Here is a 26,792-nt window from a genome sequence, read left to right on the forward strand (position 1 = left end):
TTTTTGTTAAAAAAGCGCCTTTGAGTATGCAATGAACTCCTGGACAGCAGACAATATGCATAACAACAACTTTCCTAAATAAAAGCATAGTGCACAAAACGAACGCGCACGGATCAGCAATATTGTTTTTAAAGAATAAAAAAAATACGCAGCTATAAAAAAAAACTATTCTTAAAATGCAGTTTTTTATCAACTTTGGTGTGCTTTCTCAGCATATAATCAAAAACGTTGAATAATCCAACTTAAAATTCTGAGCATTTGTCATGTAAGTCATATATCTTGCCACAAATTGGCGGTTTTTAAATAACCTAAATCATCATGGTTTTTGAATAAGTGGCGTTTGGTTTTACTATTTTTTTTTTCTTTTAGGTACTCTTTTTTGCTTTGCAGGATATGGTAACCCTAGATTAGAGGTGTTTTTTATCCGGACATTTTCGCCATAAGTCGGGTTTTAGTTGTTTTTGGTTCAGTAAAAAACGTGAAAAATTTGGACTTGGCCGCCTGCGTTTCGTTAAGTTTTTCTGTGTTTGTGAACTAACGGTTAGATAGTGTGGATACTTAAACCAACACCATGAGCTGCATTGACATCTGTAGTAGTTGTGGGAGAACAAACCCGACATCTAGCAAAAGTGTTAAGAAATCAAATGTGAAAGAAAAATCGACAAACATCAACTGGATAGGTTGTGACTACTGCTCGAGTTGGTTTCACACTGAATGTGTCAGGATTCCCCTATATCTTATTCCTGAGTTGGATAACTTCCTGTTCTCGTGCGAAAACTGTTGCGTTCGTGGCAGCCTTCTCCAAAACCAATCTCTTAGCACAATCAGTTCTTCCGGTTTTGAAGAACTCTCTTTTAAAGTTGCCAAGTTAAAAGAAGAGCTCGATTCCCTTGGAGTGAAATACGGAAAGCAACTTAGCCAAATACAAAACTTGATTCGTGATACCGATAGAATTGAAGACCGCCGAAAGGTGCAGTGCAAGCTACTCGAAAATCTAGGGCAGAAGCTCGAAATAATTGAATCAGCAGCCAAACTAGCCGACACGAACTCTCGCAGTTTTAATAGGGCCAAAATAGCTATCAACAAAATACCCTTCCAACAAGGGGAAAACATTAATACTATAGTGCTTAAAATTCTTGAGCTGTTGAACATTCCTGAGGAACCGTCGCAAGTTACTGAATGCTTCCGTTTGCCCTCGAAGCCATCCAAATGGACTGACCGGAATATAACACCGACGATAATCGTCAGCTTCAATAACAGCAGCCTTAAAGGACACCATTATGAAGCGATATTTTGAGAAATTCAACGAACTTAAACTATGCAATTTGGAGATTGGTGTTCCCTTGGAATATCGCTTCACCCTGAACGAGGTGTTACCGACACATACCTTTCGAATTCGCAACCTCGCCCTTCGACTGAAACAACAAAAGGTCATCGACTCTGTTTTTGTTCGAAATGGTAATGTTTCAATACGCCTGCCGAATCAACTCCGTTACACACGCATCGACAACTCGGAGCACCTACTACAACTGGCTAAACACGCTGCAGATTGTGACGACTGGTCACTCTTCTTTGACGCTGCTACGGATATCGTGGATTCCTCTATCACTTCAAATTCCTAAATTTCCACACTGCTCCAGCCCACTTTCCCTTTCCTCATACACCTCTTACTGATCCCTTCCCCACAAAAAGTCTTCGAATAGGCCATTCGAATGTACGCTGTTTGGAAACATGAGGCGGCGTACACCATGACATCACTTAGGACATTAGACAGAAGAAAATAATCTTCTTTTTTCATTAATCTACACACATGTATTCCATTAAAGTGTCTTCCTTGACCTAGTATTTAAGTTCTTATTGTAACTTCAAGGTTTTCGTAAATAAAAATCACAATTACAATTACAATGTGTTTAAATGCTGACTCTGTTGAAACATTTTATGTTTTAAAACAAAATAGGAAGTTTCTAATCAGTTTTCATAATTTTTAGTATTAAATTTCAAATTTTTGAAAGCCCGGCACCGCTTAAAACGATTTTGATAAACTTGGCCGGTTTATAAATAAAACATTTTTGCATCTTTAGACCAAATTCCAGTTTTCAATGAAAAATACAGCGATTACTGTGAAGCAATACTAAATTTCTTTTTTCAGTCATTGGAAACTTGCACAGCCTTTAAATGTTGTGGAGCGTTAGTTCGATAGCTGAACTGAAATGTGTAAAGTTTCATGGAAAAATATCATCTGAAAGAGAGAGATGGCAGCTTGTCAATACTCTTTTGAAAACCACTCTAGCATTAATTCAAAAAGTTACATCGGCAAGTTTTAGCAATAATCAAATCTCAGATAAACCTAGCAGTAAGGTTTATTGAGCTTAGATTTTGAAACTGATTGACCAAAATATGAGTATTTATGAGTAAAACCGGTTACACCACCCTAGTTTAAACTTACCAAGAGAATTTGAAGAGGCTGTACTCGAACAAATCCTGATTTTTGGTACCTATCAGTTTTCATAACATGAACTAAAACAATAAAGTTATTGGCACCTTATATAAATGGAAAGTGATGAATTTTATTCGAGTACAGTCATTTAACTATTTAGAGATTTTCAAAATGTGAATCTAATAATAGCTCATTAATTGAAAAGTATTTGCATAGGTCAAATAAATTGGTCGATATTCTTCAGAAACATGTAATGCTGTCATACTCCATCAATTGCTTTGTTTATTCGATCTTCCAAAATTGAGTTGAACTACACAGTTATTAAAAGACTGAAAGTGAGTTTACTTTTGTGACGCTCGCCGGCAATAAATATGCATATTTCATATACGCAAACCCCTCTCGATTCAGCAGCTGACTAAAGCGATTAAAGGCAAACAATTCGCGCGCACCGTGTATTTCACTCGAGTCTCGCTAACTTACTTCATGTAGGTATGCCTCTAAGTTTGAAGCAAAATAAAATGTATTTGCCCAAACTTTGCGGTGTGTGTACTTTTGGGTCGTTTCACGATGTTGCCATACGCAAACATTGTCGTACGAACGGATGCAAAATTGAGAGATAGGACGTCGGATGGTAGGACGTGATCTTCAAAACAAATCACCACATGGTCGTCGTCAGGTCAAAGTGAGAGATAAACCTCCGTCTGGCGGGTGCGAAACGGAATATCCATCGTGCGTACGGGATGTTGAAGACCTCAGGAGGATGATGCGTTTTTCATTTGTTTACTCTCGTCGTTTATTTTTCGGCACCGGATTTTTGGCGGTTTATTTGCACCTCAATCGTATATGCTATTTTCAGAGGTAAACATCGGAGATACCCGTTTTTAATTCGTCATAAGGCGTCAAACAAGGGTGTTTTGAGATATCGGCGTTTCTGTCCTTTGATTTTTATCAGACGAACCCATTCCATATTATTTAAGTCTCGAGAGATAGAAAATGGTGTAGGTATGTTATAAGCATTTGGAAATTTAATTACTCTGTCAACTAAATACTGTTCGAGTAAAATTTAAACATGCATTCAAGTTGGGAGAGGAAAAAGTTTTGACATACATCTTATCTTTTCTTTGTTTTGCCCAACTTAATTCCAATAACTTGATCCTTGAGATTCTCAAAAGAAAAAAAAATAAACCCAATAATATCACACTCCGCAAATCGATTTCTCGATGTACCTACTTTGCACGGGTTAAAGCAAAATGACATTAACAAAATTTCGCGATGCGTGTCGCCGCTCAATTAAACAACCTCATGCTTCATTAGAGTGGATCGAAGTTGGTGAACCAATTTACTTGAATATCATAATCAACAAGATTTTTTTTCAGCAAGCTTCGTTGGCAGCCGTTTACTGATCGGAGTATCCTACACATACATTCAAAATTTTGGAAGTCTGTTCCACCAGAACCACCCTATCGAAAAGTTTCCGTACGCTGCAGCAGTGATGCAGTTCAGGACAGGAGACAAATGAGACAAACATTCACTTTTCCAGTCCGGTTGTTTGAGGGTCATAAGTCAGTTTCGGGGTCAATTTGGAAAACTCAAATTTATTGTGGCTCCTTAATATTTTTCTCTCTGTTAAGGGAATTCCGAAGCACTGCGCTAAAAAGTTAGGATCTGATAATCAATTTTAGATTTATAATAATTAATTTATAGGTAGGGAAGAGTGGGGTATCGTGGGCCATGGGGAAACGTGGGCCACTTCTAATATCTCAGATGTGTGTTGAGATAAAAATCTCAAACAAACTGTCATCGTCGTCGCTTTGCGTGAGCATATATTCCTATATGTTGTTGCCTGAAATACGCATCATATGCTTCTTTTATTTATCAAGCTAAAAAAAGTTAGAAAAATATACTTACATAATTAAAAAAAAACTCGCTAATTTCATCGATGGGGAACCTAAAGTGCACAACAAAAATAAGCTCATACGCTTATGATCTTGGTTTTGTCATGATCTTTCACGTGGCAAAGGAATTTTTGATGAATCATCAATAAGTCACACAAACGCAACCAATTTAAAAATCATAGCTTGTGGGGAATCATGGGCCACACATCTTGAATCACCTTTATTTTTATGTTTTTATACACATTCAGAACTTAAAATACGTTTACCTGTCTGCAAAGTTTTCTTATGTCAAATGAAGAGTTATGAAAAGTATTTGATCCATCTTATATAAGAAATTTTGCCAAAACGTTCGCGGGCCATGTTTTGGAATCTATGCGATCATACACAGCTCTCTTTTTTATTTCATAATCTAAAATTACTTCTAAATAACGAAATGAATTAGGAAATCACAGTTTTGGGTCAACTCATAAACTTAGCATGTTATTTGGTCAATTTAGATTTGGTGGCCCACGATTTCCCACCATTTTTCAAAATCCAAAAAATATAGCTTTTTTTCAAACAGTCAGAATTGGGGGAAAATAACTTATTGAAAATTAAAAAAAAATACATTATGATACCTTGGAAATGTAGAAAACCATACCATTTTGTATTTTCATTTTATCTGTTATAATAAAGAAGTTATGGAACAACGAAAAAAAGTGGCCCATGATTCCCCACTCTCCCATACTGTTTTATTTGGTTGTTTATTTTCAAAACACGCTTAATTTAATCATTTCGATTAAAGAGCTATACAGTTAAAATAATCAAAACATACTATTACAGCTAACACTTATTGAAAATAACAAGATATTTCACCAAGCAGTTCCGTATAAATTTGTAATTTTTAAAAATTATTTTAATGTTCATTTAGAGCATTTCTTGGGGTGATTATAGGTTTCAAAAGGAAAAATTAAAGTTTTAGGAGTTCTAACTATCAACATTACTTACCAAGGTGATTTCCATACCACAATACCCTTGCCTCAAAAAATTCAGCGTGAAGATTTGTGGAGGGATGGCGTAAAACCGGTCTCTGCTAAACAAATCAACACCTTTCCTGCACTTGGCCGTCTTTATTGGTAAGGTTTCAAGGATCTCCTGACTCCTGATTCTCAAAATTCAACAGTGAGATTGTTTTATTTGTTATTCAAAGAAGTGTTATTGTGATGCCTACCTCCAGGGGTTGAAATTTATTAGATACTAGCTGATCCCGTACGAACTCCGTTTCGTTTTTAATTTCAAATATGTGATATGTGTGTGTAAATGGTAATTGGGATGCATTTTCAATACTATATTGCATAAAATATCAAACAGTTTTTTTTGAAAGACAATATCGCGATAACAGTAAATAATTCATATGGATGACCCCTTTTTCCGATCCCTGAACCGAAATTGGGGACCTGAAATAAATTTCCCGTCTTTCAAACCTCCCGTGTACAAAATTTGATCTCAATGTGGTGCGTAATCACGGCAATATAGCAAAAATAGTGAACTATTAATATGGACGACCCCTTTTGCCGATCTTCGATCCAAAATTTGAAACTTGAAAACAATTATTTGTCCCTTAAAACTCCCATGTGCAAATTTTTCACCTCAATTCAATGTGTATTAGCCTCAACATCGCAAAGATAGTAAAAAATTCATATGGATGGTCTTTGGTCGATGCCTCAAAAATCTATTGCTCGTTCTTCAGAACACCCACGTGCAGATTTTCATCTCAATCCTGTGCATAATGACGACAATATCGCGAAAACAGAGAAAAACTAATATGGGCGACACCTTTTTTGGACCACGATCCAAAACTTGATACCTGTAATCAATTACTTTTACTGTAAAACTCCCATGTGCCAATTTTCATTACAATCCTACGCACAATTCAGACAATATTACAAAAACTATGAGCAAATAATATGGACGACCCCTTTCACTGACCCCCAACTCAAAATTTGAAACCTGAAAACAATAGAGCGTCCCTCAAAACTCATATGTGGTAATTTTCATCTCAATCCAATGTAGAATAACGTTAATATTGCAAAAACATTAACCCTTCGTTTCATAAAGTTACAAATTTGCAACAATTAATGTATGAAAAAAGTGAAAAATCGTATTTTATTTTTTTTTTCATGATGTACTCATCATTTCCAACTGTTTAAAATGATTTTTAAGGAAAAATAAAAAATCATGAAATGAAGGGTTAATAGGTTGATATGGACGACCCCTTTGGGCGAAACCTGATCCTAAACTAAAAACCTGGAATTGATTGCTCATCCCTCAAAACACTCATGTGCTAATTTTCATCACAATTCGATGTATAATACCGCCAATATCACAAAAACATTAAACAGTTGATATGGACCTCAAATTCAATACCTGGAATCGATTGCTCGTCACTCAAAACTTCTATGTGGAAATTTTCGCCTCAATACAATGTATAATAACGCCCGCCAATATCGCAAAAATATCAAACAGTTGATATGGACGACCCCTTTGGCTGACCCTTTTCCTAACTTTGATACATAGAATCGATTGCTTGTCCTCCAAAACATTCGTGTGCAAATTTTTATTACAATTCGACAACAAATAACGTCAATATCGTGAAAACAATATTTGTATTGTATGGACGACCCCCTTCAGAAGGGGTCATCCGAAAATCTGAAAACATTTTTCATCATTCCTGGTGCTAATGAACATCCATGCCAAATTTCAGCACTCTAGCTCTTAAGACGGCTGAGTCCATAGAGGACAAACAAACAAACAAACAAACAAACAAACAAACATACAGAAATTTGCTTTTTATATATATAGATTATTTTTTAACCCTCATCCGCATTAAAGTGTCATTTTAACACTATTACAAGTTTGAAGGCTTGTAACTTTTTTCAGAAGCTTAAAATAATAAAAATTTCTTCGGGAACCCAAAATGAATTTAAAAGTTCTTTGATATTGCATATTTACTTTTTTAATGGACGAACCCTGGAAGCCTGGACAAAAAAACTCCCTTTTCCGACTTAGAGTGTCATTTTACACTCCAAAAGTAAAATCTATCTAAGTCGTTTGAATTATAATTAATTTCATTTTAATCTTATATCAATATAAACCTTGTAGCGTCAGTAAAATATGTTTAGAATTATTATTTCAAAGTAGTCGAAGATTCCTTTGAATTCAGCTACAGTATTTGAAAGACCCAAATACTAGTATTTCACTAGCTACTTGCTAGCATCCTCAGTGGGTTATCGACTGAAGAAAGTGTATCATATCCCTCCCTTAAATTGTCCAAGCTAGGTAGCTCTGAATTATTTGTAGGTAAAAAGAACCTTCGAATGCATCATTATTTCGGCTCTCGGCTTGGCTCTCTGCCCAAATCACCACCCACCGTACCTACTCGGAGAGCAAACGAACACGTTCTGCTGGATGTGCTGCTTGTGGTTCTATAAATTCAGGAATGATGTTACGTTTATAATTTTCATATTTTTAGGAAATCTCACAGCGTGAATTGTTGCACCTCACTAGAATGTAGATTAAATTTGCTTTCCAATGAATATACTTTTGATTGGTCCAAACAAAGTATAAGCACTGAAAATCCGGGTACAACCTGACGGTGGACCACAAAAACAAATGAAATTTCAATTTGTTAAAAAATCGCGCAAAGTAGTCAACTTTTAAAAATTCCTGTAAATTCAATTTTTGTTGGATCAAAAATCTAAAGACAACAAAATGTCAGAGTTAAAATAAAATTTGTAATGATACTTTTTAAAAACTCTACCATCGCTCAAACAGTTTTTACTAGCAATCTAATGAAAAGTAGGTTTTTTCAGACCACTTTTTTAAACTTTTTGTGACCATTTCATTAAAAAAAATTTTAAAATTTTTTCTTGGCTTCATGATGTAGACATTAGCTTCAGCTTTCATATGCATTTTTTGGACGTGTAATATATGAACTACAGCACTTTTCCTGAGGCATGTTTTTCCGGATTTTTTTTTCTTTCATGCTGAATAACGAGAAAACTAGTAGGTAGTTTAAGCTATATATAATGTTCTAAACATATTTTACTTACATTACAAGGTTTCTATTGATATAAGTTTTTTTTAGATCGGTTGAAATCGTCAAAAGTTATAACGATTTGAGCTTGTAGTGTCAAATTGACACTCCTAGTGCTGATTAGGGTAACGAAATCTAATGCGGATGAGGGTTAATTCCCAAAAGCGAAAGCTACAAAGAATCAAATATTTTCCAAGATTAGCTTAAAAACTACGTTTCTTCCGTTTTAAAATATTTCTTTATTTTCGATAATGTTTTATTGATATCTGTCGCCATTTCTATAAAATCGTGTTAGAAGTATTCCACACCGTATACCAAATTTGCAGACACAGCACATTGCTATTTTCAGTGCTTTCAAACAACAAATCTCATGGGGCTTATGATATGGCTCAGTTGACAAGTCAGTTGCTTCCTAAGTAGATGTGCATGAGTTCGAGCCGAAGAGTAAACATCGATCACAGTTGTACCGGAAAAGTTTTTCAATGACTGTCCGCCAACTGCATCGTTATTATAAGTTGCAAATGACATACAGATGTTAAAATGACTATAATCGAGAAAAAAAAGAAAAAAAAACAAATCTCATGGAATGAAGTTTCGCTTTTTTTTATGTTCCAAATAAGTTGCTCAAAAATTTTTATTTATATTTTTTGAGCAACTTTTCATATAACATTCTGTTATTCACTATCTGTTACATGAAATGAATTTAAATAACAACTATGAATTATATGATCATTTGTTCAATTTACATTTACATAATATTTTTCAAAATATGACTGCTTAAGTTCTGAACGAAGAAAATAAGAATACTAAAAATATTCATTGAATTCGGTTTAACAACAACTTTAAATCAAAGGGTAATGAAATCTTTTTTTTTTCAAAAAGGCATTGAATACTCTCAATTTACGTAGGAAATTTAAAGATTTTCTTTTTTTTCCTTCTTGAACTCACTTCTGTAATTTTCATTACAAGTTTTCAGGGTCTGTAAATAAATTTAGAGATTTAGATTATATAGCCTTAGATTATTAATAGAAAACTTCCTTTCAAAATTTTTACTTTAAGCTTCTGAAATCCTGAAGTAAAATGAATCGTTTTTAACTTTTCGAAATGATTTTAATTTCTAGTTTAATGATAATAAAATATAAAATTGAATTCAAAATTGTATAATTTTCTTTAAGCTTTAGGAATATGTAATAACATATTTAATGTCAACTTCTAATACGGCAGTAAAATTAACAAAGCTAAATAACAAGGTAAATTTAGAAAACCATATTTTTCCGCTTGTATCCGGGCCGAACAAATCGGGCTATTTTATTCATAAACTTGACAAAATCGAGGCATTTGATTTCAAATTACAAAATCCAAAATCCGGGCAATATCTGAGTAAATTTGGTAAAAATCCAGGAATTTCTAAACATAAATGAAAAAGAAAAAACTATATAATCAAGTTTTTTTTATCCTCGAAACAAATCAGCAGATTTTGAATCTCATTTTAAACTTTCTGAAACCTTTCATAATCATTCTATAAAAACTTGCCCAAAAATTTCTTTTATAAGCCTTTGCAAAAAAACTATATTAACTAAATTAGAGCTTTCTTTTGGAATTGCGAACAAAGTTGAAAAATCCGAGCTTTTTTCAACGAAATCCGTGCAACCAGGCTGGATCAGATGTTCTCAAAATTGGTATTAAAAAACAAATCAGGCAATATGGTAAGCTTTGGTTAAATCTGCTTAAAAATGTTAAAGTTGTCTTGTTTCAAGCAAAAATAACTATTTTCGGAAATAGCAAATCAATTTAAACAGTTTTTAATTATGTGTAAATAAAAAAAAATGGCTACATATTGGTTATTTAAAAAATGGTTCCATTGTAAAGTTGATAATAAAAATAAATTGAGAAACTCAAGCAAAATCAAAAATGATAAGTTGTTGGGATAAGAGAACGGTTTTAAGGCCTTTGTTTCATGAAAAATAATTTGAGCATTGATGTATGTACATTAGATTGCCCCAAACGACCCGACTTTAAAAAAAAAGTTAAACGCCAAATGATTGATTGATGAAAAACTGTTTTTTTTATTGGCATCAAAAATCGTCAAGTCATGTTCCTAAGCCCCTGTGGTTATGGAATTTAATTTTAAATTGTCAAGCATTTTTTCGCACTTACTTCTTTCCGAACTATCAAGTAAATATCAGCCAAACTCAAATATTAGAAATCATCAAAAATTGCAATCGAGCGCAACAACAACGGTTCAAATCGGTCATTATTTGACGAAACGGCATGCATTTCACATTGAGTGTCCTGGTCGGACATTTAGTCGCCTCATTAACCCTCATCCGCATTAGAGTGTCATTTTGACACTATTTGAAGTTTGAATGCTTGTAACTTTTTTCAGAAGCTTCAAAAAAACAAAAAAATCTTCGGGGACAATAAATGAATTCAAAAGTTCTTTAATTTTGCATCTTTACTTTATTTATGGACGAACCCTGGAAGCCTGGACAAAAAAACTCCCTTTTCCGACTTAGAGGGTCATTTTGACACTCCAAAAGTAAAATCCATTTAAGTCGTTTGAATTATTATGAACTTCATATAAAACTTATATCAATGAAAACCTTGTAATGTCAGTAAAATATGTTTAGAACATTATATATAGCTAAAGCTTCTAGTTTTCTCGTTATTCAGCTTGAGAGAAAAAAAAATCCGAAAAAACATGCCTCAGGAAAACTGCTGTAGTTCATATGTTACACGTCCAAAAAAATATTCGTCTGATACATATGAAAGCTGAAGTTAATGTCTACATCATGGAACAAAGAAATATTTTTTTAAATTTTTTTTAATGAAATGGTCACAAAAAGTTCAAAAAAGTGGTCTGAAAAACCTACTTTTCATTCGATTGCTAGTAAATACTGTTTTAGCGATGATAGAGTTTTTTAAAAAATATGACTACAAACTTTATTAAAATTCTAACATTTTGCTGTCTTTAGATTTTCGATGCAACAAAAATTGAATTTACTGGAATTTTTCAAAGTTGACTACTTTGCGCGATTTTTTCACTAATTGAAATTTTATCTGTTTTTGTGGTCCACCGTCAGGTTGTACCCGTATTTTCAGTGCTTTCTCGCCGTTTGAAGCAATCAAAACTATATCCATTGAAAAGGGAATTTAATCTACATTCTAGTGAGGTGCAACAAATCACGCTGTGAGATTTCACAAAAATATGAAAATTATAAACGTAAAATCATTTCTGAATTTCTAGAACTACAAGCAGCGCGTCCAGCAAAACGTGTTTGTTTGCTCTCCGAGTAGGTACGGTGGGTGGTGATTTGGTCAGAGAGCGAAGCCGACAGACGAAATAATGATGCGTGTCGTGCGATTCTTGGTTGGAAATTTTCTATTGACAGGAGTTCACGTTTGCTTGTCACGACACGCGTCATTATTTCGTTTGTCGGCTTCGCTCTCTGACCAAATCACCACCCACCGTACCTACTCGGAGAGCAAACAAACACGTTTTGCTGGACGCGCTGCTTGTAGTTCTAGAAATTCAGAAATGATTTTACGTTTATATTTTCATATTTTTGTGAAATCTCACAGCGTGATTTGTAGCACCTCACTAGAATGTAGATTAAATTCCCTTTTCAATGGATATAGTTTTGATTGCTTCAAACGGCGAGAAAGCTCTGAAAATCCTGGTACAACCTGACGGTGGACTACAAAAACAGATGAAATTTCAATTAGTGAAAAAATCGCGCAAAGTAGTAAACTTTGAAAAATTCCAGTAAATTCAATTTTGGTTGCATCGAAAATCTAAAGACAGCAAAATGTTAGAATTTTAATAAAGTTTGTAGTCATATTTTAAAAAAAAACTCTACCATAGCTAAAACAGTATTTACTAGCAATCGAATGAAAAATAGGTTTTTCAGACCACTTTTTTGAACTTTTTGTGACCATTTCATTAAAAAAAATTTAAAAAAATATTTCTTTGTTCCATGATGTAGACATTACCTTCAGCTTTCATATGTATCAGGCAAATATTTTTTTGAACGTGTAATATATGAACTACAGCAGTTTTCCTGAGGCATGTTTTTTCGGATTTTTTTTCTTTCATGCTGAATAACGAGAAAACTAGAAGCCTTAGCTATATATAATGTTCTAAACATATTTTACTTACATTACAAGGTTTCTAGTGATATAAGTTTTATTGTAAATGGTTAGATATAAAAGGAGTTATGACGATTTTAGCTTGGAGTGTCAAATTGACACTCCTAGTGCTGATTAGGGTAATGAAATCTAATGCGGATGAGGGTTAAAACACTGATGAATATCATCCTTACAGCCCATACAAATTTGGGGCAGTCTAATGTACATGTATGTAGTTGAAAGTAGCTTCCAGATTTCAAAACATCTTTTTGGTAACCAACCAATTTTGATATTTAAAAAATCGACAGAATAGAAATGCTTTTAACAGATGAAGTGAAGCAGGCTTTGGATTGGAAGGACGTGAGATTATTGATCGTAATCAGTTTCCTGGATTTTTTATTCCTCTTTCTTGATCAATATTAACCGAAGCATCTCATCGAACTGCTGATTTGTTACGTTTAGCATTACGAAAAATTCGGCCTCAAGATATAGCTCAGTTGGCAAGTCTGTTGAATCCTGAGCTGATGTCTGCGAGTTCGAGCCAAAGAGTAAACATCGAACACAGTTGTACCGGATAAGTTTTTCAATAACGATCCACCAACTGCCCCGTTGATAAAGTCGCGAATGCCATAAAGATGGTAAAACGACTATAATCGAAACAACAACAAAAATGACGAAAAAGTCCTAACTAAAATTCATGCCTACTATCTAACATTGCGAAAACCAATATTATTGACTAAAAAAAATTTAATTTTTTTTTAAGTTGTCTTCAGAAAATGGCAATTGCCAGTGTATTTCAGAATCCCAATAAAAAAAATAATTTTTTATTAGATATTTATACCCCAGGATCTTTGTAACACCGTTAGCACGGTTTCAGATATGTTGCGGAGGATGGGGATACTTGCTACCCTTTTCTTATTTTCATCACAACTTTTTGGGAAATTCAGCAACTCGTCGTCTTTTGCATTTTCAGACCGCGTGTAATTTCAAGTTCATATGCTCCAAAAGTTAGAACGATAAATGAACTCGTAGATGAGCTAGAAGCATTTTCATAAGAATAAAAAATTGAGATATTTTTATTTATTTATTAGATTTTTGTCCTGACCCTAGGCAAAAATCTAATTAAATCCAAAGATAAAAGGTCCGTTGACTATTTTTTGCCATTTAAGTTCTCATTTCACAGTTTGTAAGTATCAGACAAAGAGAATTCTAAAAGTTTGTTTTCTACCCAAGAGGCATTGCATACTTTCAGGCGCAATTTTCTAGTTTTTAGATAAATACAGTATTTTAGCCCTTTTTAACAGATAATTACTGGATAAACATTAGTTATTGTTCAGATAATAGTAATTTCATGATTACCAAGGATCAGGATCCATTCAGATGAAAAATACATCTTTTCGGATTCTAAGGATCAATTATACCCATAGCTTAAATTTTGGAAAACTTATTTTTTTAAAAATTGGGAGTTTACTTTTGCTTTGAAACATGGCATTATATAATTTATACTCTAACGATTGGCATATTGGAATAAATATTTTTATAAAAAAAAATTCATTTCAGAAACATTTTAAAGTGATAAAAAAGATCTTCAAATCACATTTTGTAAAAATTTCCAAACAAAGTTCAATAACTCGAAAGTTAAGATTTTTAAAATAAGTAAAGATAACAGCATTTTTGTTTTGTTCTGTTTGGCACATTTTTCTAGATCATTTGATATTTTTAAGACACTCCTGTTTCGAGATATAGCGGAGGAATCAAGTATCCCCAGGGATCAAGTCTCCTCAATCGCCCCTACATTGAACAAAACAAGAATAGTACCACTGTATGTTTTGCTTGTTTAAATAGAATGATTGAAATTCATTAAAATTTTCTTCTACAATTTGTTTTTAATTGTTAAACGGATAAATCAAGTATAAGTTTACTTTTGTCGGCTGAAGCAATTGGCATTGAGGGCCAAAACTATGAAAAAGATGTGCTAAATGATAATAGTATCGCTTATGTTTTTCTACAATAATCAATATATATATATATATATTTTTTAATTTTCCGTGGAAAAGTTAATAATTTTGCTTCCTTGGCTTATTTGAATGGATAACTGCATTTTTAAGCTTTTTTATAGTATTTCAAAGGTCGTATAAAACAGGCTTCTTATTCAAAAATATTAATAATCAGTCAAATACTATTTTTTTCAGTTTTGAGTTGTAGATGGGACACTGTATTGCTGTTAAACGAAGTGAAATCCATTTTCTACTATCCGGGATTAAGTAAGGTTTGCTGGATGATTTTGGCCAGGAAAGTTCAAATTTACTCATGTAAACTTTAATTAAAAATTCTGCAAAAAATCATGGATGAGCTTTGAACCAAAACGAAGCTTTTAAGACCCCAGAGTTTAAGAAATTCGAAAATGACCCCACCTTGACTCAGTCTAATGATACATGACTCCACTTGGAGTTATACTGATTGAATGAAAATTGGAGACCATGGTTATACTCAGGTTTTCCATATTGCACATATTGCAAAAAGTGACCCTTGATAGGCGATAGGTATTTAACTTTTCGAAATATTTTAGGAGTACAATAAAATTGCCTAGCCTGGAGAAAAAAAATCCACCTAATGATAATAAAGATATTAAAATTTCCGTAGGAAAAAAGGTTAACATTTGATCCTTTTATCAAAACTAGTCTCATCATGCTAATTGTAGCATGAACCAAATAAACAACGTTAAGCCCTTCATAACTCCCAGAAAACGTACTCACCTCAGCTCTCCGAGACATCTCATCATCAGCTGTTCGTTCTCCACTCTCTTCCGATCTACAAAATCAAAATAAGAAAAAAGAGCGACATGAATGAAACCGTGGTGAGAATGAAAAGCTGACGCGCTTTTTATAGCACATCAACAAAAGCGCCTTTGCTTTCGCGTGGCGCGATCGATTACTCACCTCTTGCCATAAATGTAGTGCGCCGAACCGTCGTGAATGCGCACGTCCAGTGGTGAAATTTGCTGCAACCCATCCATCACAAACATTCGATCCATCATCGGACTCAACGGGTGGCACGATCCGCCCAGTAGATCGTCGATGTTTGTGTGGCGCGAAATGAAAATTGGCGATTGAGTAGCTTTGCGATCGAGCTCCGGTTGTTGGTAGGAGATTTTCGGGGGTTCATTGATTGGCACCGAAGTCGGGATCGGCTCTGATGGAATGTTATCGTAGGGAGATAATCGATCAGTAATGTTTTTGGAATCCTCAACACCTTCCGGACTAGCTCGATCACCTAGGGGCGTCTCGGAAACTACCTCAATAACAACATTACCATCGGTAGGAAATTGTGGCAATCCTGCAACAAATTTACTGATGCTGCGAATTTCTTCATCGAGATCAAGATCAAGTCCTGACTGATGATTTTCTTCCTCGCCGTGCGTTTCAATGAAGGAAGATAACTTTTGAGGACTCGTAGCTTGTTCTTCAGGGCTATCCATCCACCAAGCTCTTTCTCCGGACTGTACACGAGTGATTTTGTACTTTGTTGGACTGGTTTGTTTATTGTTGAAACTATTGGAACGACTGACGGCATTACTTTTGGAAGCTGATCGAGACAGCGTAACGTCTCCAGTTTCAGTCATCCACCATGGTGCCTCACCAGATTCAACTCGAGTTATTCTGAATGGCGTCGCCTTGACGGGACTACACTCTCGAACGGAGGTATCACTGCTTGCTACCTCATTTATTTTATCTGAGCTGAGCAGCCACCAAGCTTTCTCTCCAGATTTAACATGTGTCAGCTTAAGCCCTTGAGTTTTTGGCTCCGGAGTAGGTTCTTTGGAAGGCGTTTTACTACTACCTGCGGAACTGGCACTAGTACTGGACTTTTCTTTCTTTTCCAAATCAGCCATCGCTTCGTTCCACCAGGCTTCATCTTCTGCTTCCAAAGTATAAACCGTATAACCGGGACTTTTTTTATCCGGAGATACTTCTTTAGAGTTTTGCTTGCTAGATTTTCCCGAACCTTTAACTTTACCAGCCACATCATCCGTACTCATCATCCACCAAGCTTTCTCTCCGGATTCAACTCGGGTCACTCTAATCGGTTTGAACGGTGAAAACACCTCATTTGATCGATTACCTTGATCTTCCGACTGTTCTTCATTTTCCGTTTCAGTCTTACCTCCAGCCTCGGTTAACCACCAGGGCCGTTCTTCTGATCCTGCTTTTTGATCAGTGACGGGTACAAATGGACTGTAACTGCTGCTTAAGTTTTCGCTGCACGCTGTCGTGTCAGCCATTTCTTCATTCTCTGTTTTTGTGTCATCGTCCTCTTGCCACCAAGCCCGTTCCCCCGATTGTATATGTCTGATATTAAACTTGAAACTTCTAGATTTTTGTAACGTGACCGCTTGCACCGGTGGGTGCTCGACAAATCCGTTGTCATTTTTCCACCAAGATGCCTGCTGAAGACCTGACGATTGCTCTTCATCGTCTTGTTCTTCTTCGTCTTCCGAAGAGTCATCCTTGATACTCTCCATGTAGTGAGTTCCAGCTTCCCAACCGGATTTGGAATTATTTTCCTGGTTTAAACTCTCCGACATACTCGTTGTGCTGTTGTTATCAAACCAGTTTGCTTGATTTCTGTTATTATTGTTCACGAAATTCGTTGCCAGTTGGATGGCTCTCATAAGTAGCTCGTTATTAGCATTCGAAGCATCTGTCGTCGCATTTCCATACTCATCAACCGATGGTTGACCATTGCTATCGGACGTTGAAGATGTTGCTGTACTGAGCTCCGAGCTTGATGACGATGATCGGTCCGAACGGCGACAGGGACTGGCACTAGCACGATTTACTTGCGGTATCTTGCTGGTGCCATTTTGGTTAACAATTTCAGAACCCTGAGTAGCAGTTGATGAAGAAGCTGTGGACGAGCTCGATTTACTCGAAGCGTTGGACCCTTTTCTGGGTCTTTCAGGGGCTGGTCCCATGTTGAGAACAGATTTTCGGAAATCTTTATTAACTTTGGTACCACCGGAATTCGCAGCAGATTTCAACGGTGAACCATCTTTGGTTGGAGCAGGTGGAGGTTTTTCGGGTGATTTCTGCTTTGGAGGGCTTTTTGGCTTAAACGATGGCGTACTCGTCGAAGATCTGCTGTTAGCTAAATTGCTCTTTGGACTAGCAGATTTCGAAAGACTCATTTCCTTGACTCGAGCCGCAAGAGTGGATATTTTCTCCTCTTTCTTCTCGGGTGCTTCACTTTTAGTCGAGCATACGCTTGTTTCTCGACTTTGACTAGTACTGTCACGGCTATACCGTGAAGATGCACTCGAATACCGCGTATAATTCGAGGAAGCACTAGATCCCAAAAAGGGAGACCAATTTCGGGTCGTGGTCGCATTGTATCTCAGATACTTGGTGGAATCATCCATCCGATCCGACTGAATAGCTTTGTCTGCTGTTTCCACGTTCAAAAGCTGCTTTTGAATTGTCTTTTCGATGGTTTTACACATTTCAGCACGCCGAGCTCTTATGTATGGGGTGGATCCTGGAGGAGTTGGTGAAGTTCCTCTGGTAACAAGTGTAATTTCAATGAATATTTTTGGTTCCGGCTCGCCACTGCTTTCAGTTTCTTCGGACGATTCCTCGTCCGACGAACTTGTCTCGGTGGAAGAAGAACTCTCGTCATCTTCTTGCTTCTGGTCGTTTTCAACGATTTTCAGTGGCTCTGGAGAGAATATTTGGCTCCTAACCAACAAGGGTGATGGGCATTGTGATGTTTCCCGTGATTGAGAATTAAGTAGCAGCCGTGACGAAGGTCTACTGGTTCTAGCAACTGCAGCTTCACTGCTTGTCATGTAGGATAAAGCAACCCCTGGAACAGGACTGGAGGCGCCTAAATTTGTAGTGCTCGATCTACCGTACGGTCTATATGAATTTGTGTTCAATCCATACTTTTCTCGAATCGATTCAGCTGGACTTGGCTCACGGGAAGATCTCCGAGTGCTCAATGTACTGGTTGCAGGACTTGGATCACGACTTCTGATTTTGGACACAGAAGGACTAGGGTCACGTGTTTTTCTGACTGGAAGGGTCAAGGATTTGTTTTCAACGGGCTTGTCTCTACTTGAAAGTGATCTTGTATATGTTGGTGTTTGTTTGATTGAACCGGCAGGGCTTGGATCACGTGCCCTAGTTCTAGGTGTGGTGCTAGAATACGTTGTTTGTCTATTCGAAGCAGGACTTGGATCTCTCGACCTTAATTTACTTGAAGTAAAGACGGGTATTTTCTTACTATCTACAGCAGGACTTGGGTCCCGTGATCGAATGCCAGATTTTGTAGAAATGCTATTGTTGAATTTTTTAGGTTCTGCAGGACTTGGATCCCTTGATCGATGCCTTGCAGTAGTAGCTGTCTTGGTTACATTCAAACGACTTGCAGCAGGACTTGGATCTCGAGATCGAGCATTGAAAGATTTGGTTAGCTTTTTAGTTTCTACAGGGCTAGGCTCCCTGGAAGTTCTTGTTCGAACTGTTGGACTAGGATCCCGAGCGCGGTTTTGAAGAAAACTGCTGAGAGTGTTTGAAGCCTGTCTTTTGTATTCGTTGGCAGATGACTGAGTATTCGCGTCCTTGGAAGTAAGTTTGTTTGCAATTGCTGCAGTGTAACGTCCTGTACGTTTCGTTTCTACCGCTGGGCTTGGATCCCTAGATCTAGCTCTATTGGCAACAGCCCCGCCTGCAGGACTGGGATCACGTACTCTTGAACGAGATGTATTCAAATTGGATGAAGAGTTGGTTCGAGTAGCAGGACTGGGCTCTCTGGATTTGTCCTTTGCAACACCAGCTTTACCATAACGTGTGGTAAACGTCACGGGAGGTGCATTTTCCTTCTTGGTTTTCGACGCTAGAGTTTTTGAAGCTGTTTTAGAAGAGTCGTCACCATCCAAATCTTTGGAAGAGCCATATTTTGCAGCAATCAAAGCTGAACGTTTCACTAACTTGGGTTTCTCTTTCTCAAGCTCAGCTTCCAATTTTTTCGATGTCTCAATCAGTCGTTCTTTTTCACGATCACGCTCTCTAGCGCGTTCTTTCTCACGCAACTCACGTTCACGCTCACGTTTACGTTCTTCCTCTTTCGCCTTTTCACGCTCTTTTTCCTTTTCTTTGTCAGTGGCAAGGGTTGAATAGCGGTTGATGTACATAGACACATTGGATGTTGTTGTACGAGGCGATCGATACGTCCCGGAAGTGTACGATGGTCGGAAGCTACTACCACCTGCAGAGCTCAACGATCCGAACCTAGAGCTCGATGGTTCGGTCGAGAACTGAAAACAAATGAAGAAAAAACAATTCATTAATTATATCTCCGAGCACCAAGACACATTGATCGAACAGATAGACAAGAATAAAAAAAAAACATATAAACATTGTACAGTGGTGGCGATAAATTATGTACCATTTTGAATTTTGGCGCCAATCAGAAGCGGATTGCCAAATTGGCAATGATTTTCGTTTGCCAAAGTCGATTCGAATCTAAACTAATCACGTTATTTCACAACAAATGCCTGCATAGTGGCAAATCTTCAGTGAGGGTACCAGAAAACATGAAAACACTACATAAGAAAACGCCGAAACAATCTCGAACACAAGAGAAAGAAACTCGTCACGAAGTCTGGGATTTGATCTTTACATACATAAATGCAACGCCTGGCTGCGCTGCGAGATTCCGTTGCCTGCCGTCGGTCGAGTATTTAGCAGCCAGCGTTTAAAAATACTTCACAAATCCGCCGGCGTCGACAACTGACTGGCTGACTGAGCAGAGCACAGTACACAAAAGACGAAGACGACGGACGCAATGTCAATCAAGTGACGACACGCTGCCGGTGGTTTTGAGCTTTTATTTGGGTCGGAAATTTTCACAGTAGGTATACTATCGAATGAGGTTCAGAGTATGCTCACTTCACCCTAACACATCAGCCATAATATTATGATTTTTACTTTAGCAAAATTTTTAAAATTACAAAAGTTAAGTTTGTGGAGATTCAAACACAAAGACAAATTCACAAGGGGAAACACAACGGAGAGGTACTTAGTGAACGAAAATGAGTACTGACAAAGAGGCGAGGGCTGGACGGGGAAACACTATACATACTCTACTACTTCCCAGGGAAGAACTATACGACGAATACGTTGGAGTGTAGCTCGACTGCCACGAGGAATACTGTGGAGAAAAGGTGAAGTCAAAATAGGTTAACGAAAATGTAAACTTATCACTACACAAAGTCTACAGACAAACGTATACATTTATAATAAATTCAATTTAAATATGAATATTAATTAAATTCATTCTAACAAAAAGTATTATCCGTTAAATTTTCCGGATCTCTGGACAATTATTTCACATTATATCAGCGTCCTGAGATGAATCTTACTCATATCGGTTTTCCTGCATAGTATCATTTTTGTTGTATCGTGTAAAAATTTGCAAAAGTTTAGTATTGTTTAGCAAGTTTAGATTGTAAGATTTGGTCCCGATTCCTACAAACATTCAATCGGAGGAAATCGGACCTAACAAAATTTCACGTAGGATTAGGAAATTTTATTTGAAATTTCAATGGTTTCTAAATCGGAACCATCGGAATTGACCGGAACTAAATTTGTGAAGTGTGTTTTGATTTAAATTACTCGGCCTTATTGCGGACAATAATTTTAAAGCACGAACTATTCAATCTTCCTAAATTAACAAAAAATAATCGAAAAATTTTCAATATCGTGTCGTGAATGTATTTAAAAGAAACCATTTGTTCAAGATAGAACATACCTCCCACAATCATGGGTCGCACAATATCAATAGTCACCGATCATTTGTACTGCTAATATCTAATGAACTAAAAGAAATGATTTCAAATTATTATTTTTAGTTAATCGAAAAAAATCATCGAAATTCATTAAAAATATTATGTATGCACTTGATAATAGTAAAATTGTTGTTTAAATAGTACAATGTACAATAGAACCATGCTTCTTCGAGTTCGTGGGGGGTGGGATCAGTTCGGATGAGTGGAACTTCGGATTAAACGAAATACATTGACAAACCCTATCCTTTTTTTTTATGAGCAGGGAAAAGCCCGCGGGAGTTGAGCTCTTTTCGAGTCCATGCTCCCGTAGGCATAAGACCTTCTCATCATTCTTTTTTTTTTTTTTTGATTTCATTTTTTCAGAAAATTGGTTTTACAAAGGTGTATCACTTTTTTGTGCACTCGTTTGACATTATGATAAGCATATAAATGATTTAGCGATTCTTGATGAAATAGTAGCAAAGTTGTTGTTAGCGGAGGTGGCGGCGGCGGTGGTGGTGGTGGTTGGCGGAAATTAGAGTAATAAGATATTTTCAGCGTAGGGGAAAGGTTTCCTAATTGGGCCTATCGGGTTAAATGACCCTACGGCTGTTTGATGAAATGGCTGACTAGACTTAGATATACAGACCCCGTTCGATTTTGGCAACACGCCCGTACATTTTGTGTTGCCAAAATCGAATGTTGCCAAAATCGAACGGTTTTTTTTCTCATCTTGGTTTTAAGTTATTTTAACAAAATAACTATTATTTTTATCACAAACGTTGTTTTTAGTCAATTTACGACAATTTGTAGTATTTTTTTTTATTTTTTCACCATGTTTTTGGTGCATTTTGCACTTTTCTTGTTTTGTTTATAATGTTTGTTTTCTTTTGTCATATTTTCTGTTTTTGTCATTCTTCATCTTTTTTAGTTGTTTTTCGTCATATTCAGTCATTTGTTTGAATTTGTTTTTTAACTTTTAAAATTTTTCATCTTTTTATCATTTTTGAGTACTTTATAAAATTTTAAAAAATCTTTGGTTTTTATTGTTGCATTTTCTCACCATTCAAGAACATAAAAACGTACTTATGGTGTTTTTATGAATTAAATTGGTCCTGTTATAATGAAAACTAAAAAGTAATGTTGTTTCTAAAAACCGTTCGATTTTGGCACATGTGCCAAAATCGGATGTTGCCAAAATCGAATGTTGCCAAAATCGAATGTTGCCAAAAACGAACGGGGTCTGTACATGAATGGCTTATCTGAGGATGATACTCTTAGAACATAAGGCAAGAAAGAATTTTATGAATTTACAAACTCAAAAAAACAGAACAGAACAGAACAGAACAGGTCAGAAATTACCCATGATTAAAAATTGGTTAGCAAAATTTTAATACACAAGGCAACAACATTCATATTTTAAAGAGACGCACAGAACTAAATAGCTTATTATGACTAGTTTTGGAGCGCTGAGTATTTTTCTATCAGCTCTTATTTTTAAGATATGTTATGAAAATAGTTTTCATTGAATAAATTTATACACTTTTTTGGCAAAACTGTAGACTGTTGAAACATTATGAAAATATAAGTTTTTAATTCAATTATAAACTTTCTCGAAGACCGCGAGTAATTTTGTTTTTCGTGAAAGAAGTTATTAAACTAAGATACGATTTTTCACTTTTTTCATACATTAATTGTTGCAAATTTGTTACTTTATGAAACGAAGCGTTGAGTGTTCATGTAGTTTCATTAGTTTACCATACACTTTGATCAACTTTATTCAAACTAATGAATTTAAAAATTTCTAATCATCTTAATTTACATTTTTTTCTATGTTAACAAATGCAGGGTTGATTGAAAAATTTGACTGAAAAAACCTTTAATCATGATTTAATTTCCCAAAACCACGAAGGGGGGAATCGATAAAGTGTGTAGTATTATATGTATGTAAATTTTGAAAAAAAAAATCAAATATCATAAAGAATACAAGACCAAACAACAAGTTGTGAAAGATGGGAATTATTTCACCTTTTGTTGTCTTGATTTTATTGAACTTTTCGTTAAAATGTTACTTGATTTATAGGTTTTGTGCAATGATATAGTATGCAATTTTGTTGCATACAAACTTTCTTGCAATTTATTCCAATTTATATGTTTTTCGCATTATTTTTTATTGTCCCCCTCGCGATGTTCTATCCCAGAGTGACAAAAGTAGGATTTGAAATTTGTTCCGGCCTAATTGATAATAAAATTTAAAAAAATATATATTAAATAAAAATTACCAACCACAGCTTTTATAGCTTAAGATTTAATGCTCTGAATATTTTTTCCCAATAAGTTGAAATATTAGGTCCTGGAAATGACAAAAGTTAGAAACGATGTTATTATTATTTAAAATGTATATTTACACGCTGCAAGAAGATTAAGTTTTTAGAACACAAAAATTCAGAATGGAAAAATTCAGACAAACTTATCAAAAATGTTACAGAAAAATTCAAATAATTTGACAGTAATTTTTTTGGTAAATTTGGTAAAGATGGAAAAGTAAAGATTTTCAACATTTGAGAACGAATTTTGTTCAATAAAACTTCGAATCATTTAAAAAGTGATGTCCTGAACTCGAATCTTTCGTCAGATATTGTCTATCAACTCCAGTTTTGTTGATATGGAGTTTAAAAAAACTGATTCTGAACTTGTTTATTATACATCATTCAATTAAGAAATAATATTTCGATGATCATGATAATGATAATGAATGATCTGAAAAATAATGAATTCTCCAGTTTTTCAAATCTGGAAAAATACTTTTACAAGTATTCCTAATCTTACTGAATAAAGGTAAAAAAAGGTTTGATTTTATTTAACAAATTTTTTGAAGCCTGCAAAACTATTTGATTTTTGCTTCAAAAAATTCGACTTATAAAAATAATACGTAAATGGATGGTTTTTGTTTCTTACTCAAATTCAGCTTTTGTGGAGGCTTAATAATGATTATATAGTGGAATAATAGAGTGTTTTTGTATGCCCCCATCATGTTTGTAAAATGCCTCCATCTTAAAATAACAGGTTAAATAGAATAAATAAATGATTTTTATTATTGAACCTTCAAATTTAAACTCTGAATAACATCTCAAGAGAGAATTGAAGATCTAAAAATAGATTTGATAAAGTTTTTCTCGTGGATGAGCTCGATTTACATGGATTTTATTTCTCTATTTAATCGACGTTTCTGGCAAGTCTAGATTTTAAACTTGCCAAAAACGTCAATTTAATGACTAAACAGGATGTCGCGATGATGAAACACATTTTTACATGGATTTTGGATAAAAATTGTGGCTCGGATAACGCGGAAGCTCGGATACCCAGAGCTCGGATAAGCGGGGTTCTACTGAACATATTTCGATCTGCCTGAGGTGGAATCGAGATATTTCAATTGAATCAAATACTGTTAAGGGCTTTATGGTTATGTGATTTAAATAAAAATTATAATTTCCTTTTAAATTATTCTTATAGGTACTATGCTTAAATTTTTACCGTCAGCATACACTCTCTGTTTATAACGACAAAACATGAATGAATTAAAACATAATGTTTAAGTAATTTGTTGTAAGCTGTATTCATTTTGTTGTTTTTGCATAAGATGTGAAACAACTTTATAAAATGTAAGAAATACGTTGGTTTTCTGATCAATTGTCTTCCAACAAAATAGAGTACATTTGCTAAAATTTCCCAGAAAGAAGAGTACGCCCATTTCTCGATCGGAAAAGAGTACATATACTTTAAAAGAGTATACGTCTGTGTAGAGAATATTGAGAGAGCATATAAAAAATAAATAATTCAATAAATTGTGACACGGTGTAATGTAAAATAAAATGAAATCGTTTTTAAAACAGCAACGAATAGATTCATTGAGAGGTTCCGCTCAGAATGATAGATAATGAATAATGATAGGATAATGAACTCGAGAACTGCGAGGGATTACTGCGATGAACTAGCTCGATGAGGAAAAGAGATAATGAGTTCGGGTCTTGGGTCAGTTTATAGAGATTGCTTGAAAAGAAAGTTCGCATAAAGCATTTTTGTTGTATCGAGTATCCGAGTAAATAAGAAAAATATGGATGTTTAGTTGTGGAAAAAGTGATCGGATACGACAGTATGGTATCCCTACCCTATGCTAGCGCAACCCAATTGAATCGATTTGACGGAATAAGCACGGAATAAGCAGAAACTATCTCAACCCACAACAAGCACCATTAAATTACTTGAAGTTTCAGGTGTTTTAGCACAAACAACATTGTTCGACTCCCTCCCAGCAAACATTTTTGTAGGTATATTTCTCAATAAACTTTGCTATACGTTTCATATACATTGTAAAATCATCTTATATAACTCGAAAAAACAGCATTTACGTACTAAAGTGGAGGCAATATACCTACATATTTTTAACTTCTGGCTTAAGCGATAAGAGTTGTAAAAATTGGACGATATACAACACCTTTTACTGCACATCCTGACAGTATGCGAGAGAGCGCAAGTTTTGCTCTCAATGCATGCAAACCGTTGCCAGCGACAATAGGGGAAAAGTTCATATAACGCCCCATGAAGCTAATACGCGCCACCTTTGTTTTGAAGAATCTGAAACATTTGAAGCCTGCAAAATATTACCAATTTGTTCTAAATGCTGTGATTGGTCATGGCAAGTATGAATTTTTCCTTAAAATGCTCCTGTGTCGTGATAATTTCACAATTTAGGTTTTTCTTCATTTCGATCTAAATTTTAAAACACTTTCAATAAGGTGTCACCAAGCAGAGAAAAACGAATAAGACAATATTTTCTGACACATCGATAGAGGAGAATCTAAACTACGATTTAATGCTAAAAAGTTATACCGAACTCGCTATGGTATGCTTTTTATGGGTATGTTTTATCACGGCCCATGCGCTCGTTATAACGCGCCAATCGTAGTAGGCTGAAAATAGCATTAATTTTTCAAAAAGGCCAATTTTCATTGAAAATGAACAAAAAGTCTAAAACCTTATTTTGAGCGTTAATTCGGCCCAAAAATTTCTACTTTTATTTTTTTTAAAATTTTGATTAGTCCATTTTGATTTTATTTTCATTCAAAGTGTCTGTAAGTATTGGTGTGTTTTCGGTCTTCGGCTGCTTTCGGGTGTGTTCGGCTGCTAGGCGCGTATTGAATACACAGCGGCGCGTATTTGCAACACAGTTTTGTTCTGTGGCTTTGAATAAGGTTTTAAAAAATCAAGTTTTTGAAGCAACTATAGCAATTTGAGTAATAAAAAATCATAGGCATTTGTAGAAAACAATTTTCTTCAACGATTGCACCTATTTTTAACACAATCTGTACGTGAAATACATAGAAAATCAGCGTTTCGCTTAGGTGGCGCATAATAGCGCATGTTCCCCTA

The 26,792-nt window shown here is 35.3% G+C and overlaps 1 protein-coding gene across 4 annotated transcripts in view; it reads right to left on the minus strand.

Moving 5' to 3' along the window:
- The window catches only part of LOC129757316 (FH1/FH2 domain-containing protein 1), a 411,337-nt gene that overhangs the window by 369,186 nt on the left and 15,359 nt on the right, over positions 1–26,792 (minus strand). For 3 of the 4 annotated variants that reach the window (XR_008739671.1, XM_055754499.1, XM_055754497.1), the window contains exons 2-4: positions 20,678–20,746; positions 15,475–19,850; positions 15,292–15,346 (exon numbers count right to left, since the gene is read on the minus strand). Coding sequence is in view for 3 of the 4 variants with exons in the window: in XM_055754499.1 (XP_055610474.1) it covers positions 15,292–15,346; positions 15,475–19,850; positions 20,678–20,746 (4,500 nt within the window). In the remaining variant the exon portion in view is untranslated. The remainder of the gene's footprint in view (positions 1–15,291; positions 15,347–15,474; positions 19,851–20,677; positions 20,747–26,792) is intronic. The other variant, XM_055754498.1, reaches the window with a different exon arrangement.

This window comes from Uranotaenia lowii, chromosome 3 (assembly GCF_029784155.1).
Source record: "Uranotaenia lowii strain MFRU-FL chromosome 3, ASM2978415v1, whole genome shotgun sequence".
Taxonomy (NCBI): domain Eukaryota; kingdom Metazoa; phylum Arthropoda; class Insecta; order Diptera; family Culicidae; genus Uranotaenia; species Uranotaenia lowii.